Source organism: Pygoscelis adeliae, unplaced genomic scaffold (genome assembly GCF_000699105.1).
Source record: "Pygoscelis adeliae isolate BGI_AS28 unplaced genomic scaffold, ASM69910v1 Scaffold202, whole genome shotgun sequence".
In the NCBI taxonomy this organism is placed as follows: domain Eukaryota; kingdom Metazoa; phylum Chordata; class Aves; order Sphenisciformes; family Spheniscidae; genus Pygoscelis; species Pygoscelis adeliae.
In genome coordinates, this window is record NW_008824544.1 from 3,840,011 (window position 1) to 3,848,489 (window position 8,479).

The window sequence follows — 8,479 nt, forward strand, 5'->3', positions numbered from 1 at the left end:
TGTGTAGCTTAAACGCTAATGGTACGTGGCTGATCTCACAGAACAGATCTTTTAGTAAGGATCTGGTTTAGTTTTACAAGCACCAAATCACCAGAGGCTGTCACTGCACAGTTGAATGCAAAGCTCCTCTACAAACACAGCACAAATGGCATATGCGGTCTGTGGTCCCTAGTGAACCCCTGCAGCCCCTGCATGTTTCTTCTGCCCATATCCCCGTTGGGTCCATGCACAGTTGGACAGAGCCCCAAATGTTATGTGTTGGTTTTTTTTTTTTTGCTTGTGGATCTTCTAAGGATTTCACACTATTTTCAGTGGTTATGGAAGTCACAAGCTATTGTTAAGACTCATTGGTTGGAAGACGGGTTATCCTTGGAGGAAGGAAATGGCGGTGATTAGCTTTCAGGTTCCACAAGCCCTCGGCAGACTTGTGTGGTTAAGGAGAAATGACAGCCAGGAAAAGATTGCCAGTAAATGAGCACATATTCTGCATTTCATGCCAGATGGTCACTCATAGGAGAGAGACCTTAGCTTTTGTGATAGCAGTAATGTACCTTTAAACCTTCTCTAGCGGCTTTGCTACAGTTTACTTGAGACACAGCAAGGAATTCAAGAGAAGACAGCTGGGTATTGGTTTCTATTCTGCCATTTTTTCTGGATAAGGCTCTAACTTGGGAATAACTTTCATGACCGTGATCTGGAGGTCTTGTGGGTTGGTAGCATAAAGGAAACTGTACACAGGACTAAAGCCCTATATCAACATGAATATAGTGGATATGGAAATGCAAAGCCCAGTCCACCTAAGGTAATGTCTTAATGTGGCTAAGAGAATTGGCTGCGGGGAATGGACCCCCATCTTCACTTTCAGAAGATGGGTCCAGTTTTCAGAAACAGAGAAGAACAAATCCAGCACTTGAATAGCTGTATCCCTGCTTACACATGCATATTCCTGACAGAGCCGACCTGAGTACTTTAAACATGGCATTTCGATTAGCTATGCAGGTGCTCCTCTGTGCAAATGAATAATGCTTTTTTCTTATCCTTTTTACAATGTCATTGAATATCTCCAATGAGAATGTGTTTGAAATTTCTGTTGTAAACTAGGAGAGTGGATAATCTGGCTCAAACCAAAAGCCATAAATCCAAAATAAAGTCCTCCAAACTTCAGAGAATTTACCTTCTGATCCTAGATTCAGCTCAGGTCAGAATTTTATTTCATGAAAACACCTTTGTTACATAAATTCTTCCATTGACTGAGAATCCTGGCTTGGGTTTTGAGGGATCAAATGTTGTGCAGATTGGGCTCACTGCTAATTTAAACACAACATCTAAAACCTAATTATCCAGATCATCATTAACGATAATAGCCTAGTGTGACCAGAAAATAATTAAGCATTCTGCATTCTCTTGTTGTTTTTAGCCTCTGCAAAAAGTGCTTGTCACGCATACTGACTCAGTGGGGAAGGTGTTCGTTGCTGATTTACCAGCAAATTCTTTTTCCTTGGTGGAAGGATAATGAAAGAAGCAGAAATCTGACAGCAGGAGCATCATGAAGTGATTTGGCAGACAGCTGTCCAGACAAAAATCTGGAGAGGGAGGGTGAGAGGAGGAGAGGAAAAGGTATTGAAATGCAATGGCAAATTCACAGGAGGAAAAAAAAAAAAAAGGCAGAAATAATTTCTTGTCTGAAGAGCTCAGCATGTTTTATTTTAAGGCTAAGAAACTGCACTGTGGACTTTATAATGTTTACAGCTCTCAGACAAAAGAGAAAGGCTTGACAGGACTACATCTGGAAGTACCCAGCACCCTGAGTGCTGCTTGAAAGCACGGGGAATGAGGATGCTCAGCCTTGCACATGTGCCTGCTGAAGCGGTTTGACATTCAGCAGTGGCGTGACTCCAGTTGCTACTGGAGCTACTCTGTACAGGTGACTGCCTCTGAAATTTGGTAGTCTCTTCTTCTGACATGGCACCAAAATGCACAGCTTTAATGCTTTGAAGTCCTTACATCTTCAGTCTTGAGTCTGCAATGTCTATCATTCTTGACAGGGTTTTTCTTTTAAAACAGGAGTCATGACTGGCTACCTTAACAAGATGAGCAGAAGGAGTGAATGGCTTAATTACACCTTTTCTAGGTAGTTTGAGATCTAGAGGAAAGCTCGAAAAGAGAGACTGAAGGAAGGCCAACCCAATCTGTGTCAAGGGAAAGTAATCAACTGAATTTTCTAGCTAGAAAATGCTCAATGACACATTGAATGATTTATGAATCCATTTCTTTATTTTTATGAAGAACTGTGTAGGAAAGATCTTATGTTTGAACAACTATTGGCAACTATAGGGAAGCTGTATAGAGTATAGAGTAATATTAGATATGACTATTGTTTCATCATCCCTCATAATTTTTGAAAATTGGGCAACATACATATATGCATACAGCTATATTGCCATTTTTCACATGTACTGAATGAGAAAGTTTCTTATCAGGACTATATATTTCCATGTGACAGCTGCTCCATACCCAAGCTTTTGGAATTTGAAGCACTGGTGTATATTATGTATATTCAGTGTGTACTGCATACAGTCTGCTGCCTCAGATACAGATTTAGTCTTACATCAGTGATCACCAGAGACTGGCTTCAAAGGGACAGATTGACAGATGTGCAAGAGGCCTCTGGTCATTTTAGGAGTGTGGTGTGCCTGCCTCAGGGTTTCTGGGAGGGAAGAAAATATCTGTACCATTTCCTCAGCTGTAACTACTTTTATGGATGTGCCTTTTAGGCTACTTCATGACCTTTGGACACACTTGAATTCAGGGTGGACTGAGAAACAGACTGACCAGAAACAACTAGACCAAAGGTACAGCAAGACCACTGCCACCAGTGGGATAGGGCAAGCATATGATGTTTCAAAATATTTTACCAGCCTTGAAATACTTGCAGCTCTAGGAATTGCTGAGACAGAGATGTATCTATACAGAATTTCCTGATTTTTTTTCTAGTCACTTCTTGAACTCATTTAGTTTTTAGCATCCACAACAATCTGCCATTTGCTGCTTTCACTTGATGTACCCTTTGTCTGACTGGAAGAGACAATGAATAATGATTCCCTTAACACACAGTTTGTGTTGCCCAAGGCTTTGTAGCTATCATTTCTCCTCTTCAGATGTCTCTTTTCCAGCCCTGGAACTTACTTGTTCTTTGCGCTCCAAGTGATCAGACCCACGTAACTGGTGAAGGATACATCCCTGCTGCGTTAGCTGGTCCACAGTGGGACAAAACCACTCCTAGTATGAAAGATGACTGAGGTTCTGCTCTGCAGAAACTATTGTCCTGTGGTATGGATAACCATTTGCCCACGTATTCCCTACTATGAATACACAGACAAGCCACACACTGGAACACAAAAAGGAATTTGTTGAAATGCTTCTTCTGTGCTCATGCATGTCTGATGGAAACTGGCCGTGCTCCCAGGCTGATGGGATTTAATACCTTGACTATAGCAGGAGCCAGTTCCTCAATGTAATTCTGACTGAAATGAGCATTGGATGAACCCTTGGCCTGTTTATGAAACAGGTAAATGAAGCTCCATGAGCTTTCTGTCACTGCTGGGATAGTCTGTAGTACAGAAGAACATTTTTCTCCTTTGACACTGATGCAGTAATTAGGGCCTGTACTTGGTCTGGAAAATCATATTGCTCATAGTAGTCCAGCACTGTCAGGGCTTTGTGCCTTTGGAAACCATTAGGAAATATTAGATGCAGGGTCTTAGCTACCTGAATCTGAGCTTAAGACACCGCTCACTTGTGGTTATGAGTAATGTGGACTGGCTTATTTAAATTAACCCAAAATAATGAGATATATGTAGATTTGGCAGCTTCAGTGAAGCTAGGGAGGCATTTTTGTTTGTGGATAGTGCACACTGGCAGTGGCGGGGAACTTTAGAACTTCTGAAGCTGTGCTGCCATAGGAGTACCTGGTCTGGAGAGGAGAAATACAGAATTTCTGCTAAAAAAAGAGGGCTTATATGTTCTTCGTGCTCATTTAATGGAAAAAAATGCCAAGGACTTAAAGTTTTATCATGAATTTATAAAAAATGGAATCAACATTATGTTTAGCCCCTTGCAACTGAAACAAAGCATGCAATAAAACTATAGTTGGAACATTTAACCCACCTGCAACTTTACACCTTTGCAAGCCATTAAATACTCTCCAACACCCTACTGAGACCGTATTTGGGACCAATATTGCACAACCAAAAGCTGCAGTTACAATGTGCCAGAAGGAGGGAGCAAGTTATACTGAGAGCATCTGTCTTCTGTGCTGGACTTTTGACAGTGCTTACACTGCACTCTGCCAGGCAACATTTCCTGGCAAAAACTGTCTTAGTATGAACTATATATGGAAACAAAAGGAAAGACAGCAAATTTAGAATCCATTCAGAAACTGTACTGCCTGCATGGGATATTTGAGACCTTGCTCACTGAGATCAGCAGAATAATTTTCATTGGCTTTGGTGTGCTTAATTAGACACTAAAAACTTGCAATTATTTGGTCAGGTGTAATTTAAGTTTCTGGCTAGTATGCCATTTTTATTGTATTTCAGCCTAGAAGTAAGATAAGGATTTCTTCTTTCATTTTAAATCTCCATTGTTTAAATGACAAATGCTATGTACATGCAGCATGGCAGGCATACATATATTCAGAAATATAGGTGGTAAAATTTATTATTGATGTGAAAGCAGAGATCTGGACTTAGACTTGTAAAAGTCTCATGAAATGCAAAGTTCAAAATAAATTCTAAGACTTTTGGAAACTTCAGATGCCGCCAGGATACACCATAACTAGAGGAAGTGGACAGCTGCCAGAGGTTTAAACTACAGCAAGTGTTTTAAAGAGTGAATCAGACTGATATAAATTCAGTAAAAATTATATGCTAGATTGACTCCTAGGGTAAAGTGATTAAGCTAAGACTTGCTTTATTGACAAACTTATGTAAGCAGTGGTTCTCTCACAGGAATTATTACAGATGAATGATTCTCACCTGATGGGGCTCCTGTGACTTACCTGTATGGAGACGCTGCTATAGGAACCGCCTATGACTCCTGCAATGAGTAATGGTAAATTCTCTTGAATGGCATATGAGCCATCAGGGCACATATACTCTGTTTCATCCACTTTAGTCAAAGATGCCCTGACGAACTCCAAAGACTGTTCTAAGGCATATGTATCCCTGGAACATGTGTCCAAGATGTGAACTCCAAGCTTAATTCCTGGCAGCAAGTAGTTGTCTCTGTTGATTTCATCAATGGCAAACAACATGGCCTCCAAGCGCTGGATGCCTCGGTCTTCATTGATTCTCCCACATTCTTCTATCCCAGTGCCTTTTTCGTTGATTGGGAATAAGCCACCTAAGACCAGGTCTCCTTCTATCTTAATTTCCTTCCTTACAAAGCTGTGGTCACTTAGAGAAAGGAAAACTCCTTTGGAAAATAAAGCTAGCGCAAGGACTTGGAGTCTGGTGAACATCTTCATTGGTCCTGTTTTAGCAGCTCTAAGAAACATTGGTGGGAGCAAAAGTGCTCTTCAGTCCTTCTGATCCATTCCCAAATTTGAAGCGCTGTCCCACAAGCCAGTGAAGAACAAGTCAACAAGTCTCTCCACTGGACCTCTAAAGAAGAGAGAGAAGAAATTAGAAAAGGCAAAAGGAGATGTGAACTGTTAAAAAACTTTTAACAATAAAACATTCAAGAGCAGTGTTAAGGGATTCCTGGATAGCATAGAAACTAAGAAATACATTTGTCGTGTTCTCATAGAGCACCTTATTCTATTTGCTTTATAACTGATTACAGACTAAACATCTACTATGACAGCTATGCACAAAGACTACAGATGTATGGGGCAATATATCTGATGTTGACCACCGCGCAACAATGGTTTACATTTTGCAAGGACAGAAACCACTTCTGACATTTTTCTCATACCATCCTCTCTTATTCCATCCTCTCTCTCTTCCGGACTTGGAGTCTTATGTATTCTCATTCACTGTGTCTCCAGCTGCTTCCAGCCTTCCCTTAATAAATTTTTCCTTTTTTTTTTTTTGTTGATTGCACTCTATTTACTATTCCTTCAGCTATAGCACTGTCACAGTGTTATTTCCTTGCTGTTAATTTTTGCCGACTTTGGCCTTCAGATCCAAAGTCTCTTGCTGAAGTCCACCTGCCCTTCCTTCCTTTACTGGCCTGTTCACCTGGTGCAGGCAATGAGAGGATGGGGAAAACCTCTTGGGACTTTACCTCTATTTTTGGGCTGTGACAAATGTTTGAAACACAGGAGAAGCCCTGTTTTACCAGGTGGAAACTGAAGGCTGTGTCTGTAATAGAAAAGCCATCAAGTCTATGTCATATCATTTAACTGTTAATGTGCTCCCTGGAATGGTTTTGACTCAGGTCAACTAGTGCTCTTCTAAACAGTGCCTGGGCATGATTCATGAACAAGCAGAGGCCAGAGATCATTCCCAATAAACAGTTTTGATGTGATCACAGTGTTTTGGCCATTTCATGCCTGTTGGCATCACCAACAGAGGATGGTCCGTGGTCCATTTAGTTATTAGCACTGCAGTTCTGCAAGGCACTTTACTAAGTGACCCACCAAGGGTAATTATTATGTGGAAGGCCTGGAAATTTAACCTGGCTCTCCATCAAATGCCTTAATCACAAAACTATCCCTCCTTAAGGCACGAAAGATTCGCTTGCAAGCAAATTAAGGTAAAAAAAAAAAGAGACATGAAAGAGAAAAAGAAGAGACATGACAAGGAGGACTCTCGTACTTGGTTCTTGCTTAGGGCATGAAAATGCTTATGGCTGGACTTGCTCTCTTTAATGTTAATCACAGTTCAGTGCTCAGATCAAAGGGAGAACACAACAGTGATGTATGTACTTAGGGTATGATTTTACTCTCACTAAGGTCAAGACAGTTTGCCAATGACCTTAAAAGGAGAAAAATCAAGCCTTAGAGTGAAGATCATGTTGTAACAATTTTGTAACTAAATATGCATACACAAAGTCTATTTATGCAACATAAATACATGATTTGTCCATAGACTCCTTGTCAATCTCTTCAAATATGACAAAGTGACTGCCTTGATCTCCAAATCCTCAGATAAATCAAGTGTAGTAATATTTAAATAGATCACTTTAATAATTTATTTCTGTACTTACATTTTCCTTAACAGAGTACATATTATTATTAGAGTTGTGGGGTTATTTATAATTTAGAAACACTTAACACAAAAAAATTGAAAAAAGCAACAATTAAGATTTACACTCAGTGATGAATGAGCATGCTTATTGCAAGGCAGTTGTTTATCCTGGTACAATTTCAATGTTGCTGTACCAAATTGTGTGAAAGGATAGCTTTTTATTCATATTTAGTCCAACATTGTTCTCTCATAAATCAGTAATGTGTCAGAGGCACTGTTAAAGGTCTGTCTCTGCTATCCTAGTAACGTGTGTAGTCTGAGCCGCAGGCTGTCTCAGCAGAATTTTCCATTCAGAAATAAGTGATATGTCAATGGAAAACAAGTTTCATCATCCCTCAGTCATCTATAAGTAAGCTAGTTTGCCGATCACTTGTGGTTTATTAACCAGGTCCAGAAAATGCATTTTCTGGTAATGTTAGGAAGAGTAATGAAGTAACTGCATTCAGCAGTACTTTCTGTGTCAGACTTAGTACTATAATTTACCAAATATTATTCAAGTGTATACAGGGCATATAAAATGGTGATACTATCCCATTGGAAATAATTATCAGACAAAAAGGTGGCATTTGTCACACAAATGGTTGTGTGGTTAATAATTCAGTTGAATCAACTTGCATTGTTCTCATCACTAATCCACTGTTTGGATAAAAACAGGACTTGGGAATTTTTTTTAATGCAATATCCACCCTATTTACTTCTGCTGCTTGTATCTCAGCTAATATTCATACATTTATCCTTACAACACTGGTAAAATATTTATATCCCCTGTTTTACACTTGAGGAAAAAGAGGCACAGAAAGATGAAATGAGATTCTCAGAAGAGTCGAAGTTCAGATTTTTATTTGCTTGGCACTCACAATCACTATCAAACTTTGAGAAGGTCTCTGCTTCCCTTTAGGAATTGAAGAACATGCTTTCAACTGTGCCCTGCACCCTCTGGTTCCCACTGAGGCACTGACTCTGAAAAACTTCCTAAGCCAGCTGGTCTTTCTTCTGAGCCTGTTCCTGAATGATTTACCTAAGGTCATCAGCACAGCCAAGAATCAAACTTTGATCTTTTCCAGTGCTCCTCTGATACCTTAATGATAAACCTCCCTTGTTTCCCATTGCTCCTTCTGACTTTTATGTGAGTCTTTTATAAGGTCATATTAAAAGCAGTCTGTTTTCAACAGCCCTTCAACATTACCAAGAACAACTAACTTTTTGCTGAAGAAAAGGCTTGTATA

The 8,479-nt window shown here is 39.9% G+C and overlaps 1 protein-coding gene across 1 annotated transcript in view; it reads right to left on the reverse strand.

The window, feature by feature from the left end:
• GRM3 (glutamate receptor, metabotropic 3) overlaps positions 1-5,658 on the reverse strand; it is a 52,600-nt gene extending 46,942 nt beyond the window's left edge. Inside the window, exon 1 of the mRNA XM_009321767.1 lies at positions 5,060-5,658. Within this exon, the coding sequence (XP_009320042.1) occupies positions 5,060-5,557 (498 nt within the window). The 5' untranslated portion in view covers positions 5,558-5,658. The remainder of the gene's footprint in view (positions 1-5,059) is intronic.
• Between the last annotated feature and the right edge of the window lie 2,821 nt (positions 5,659-8,479).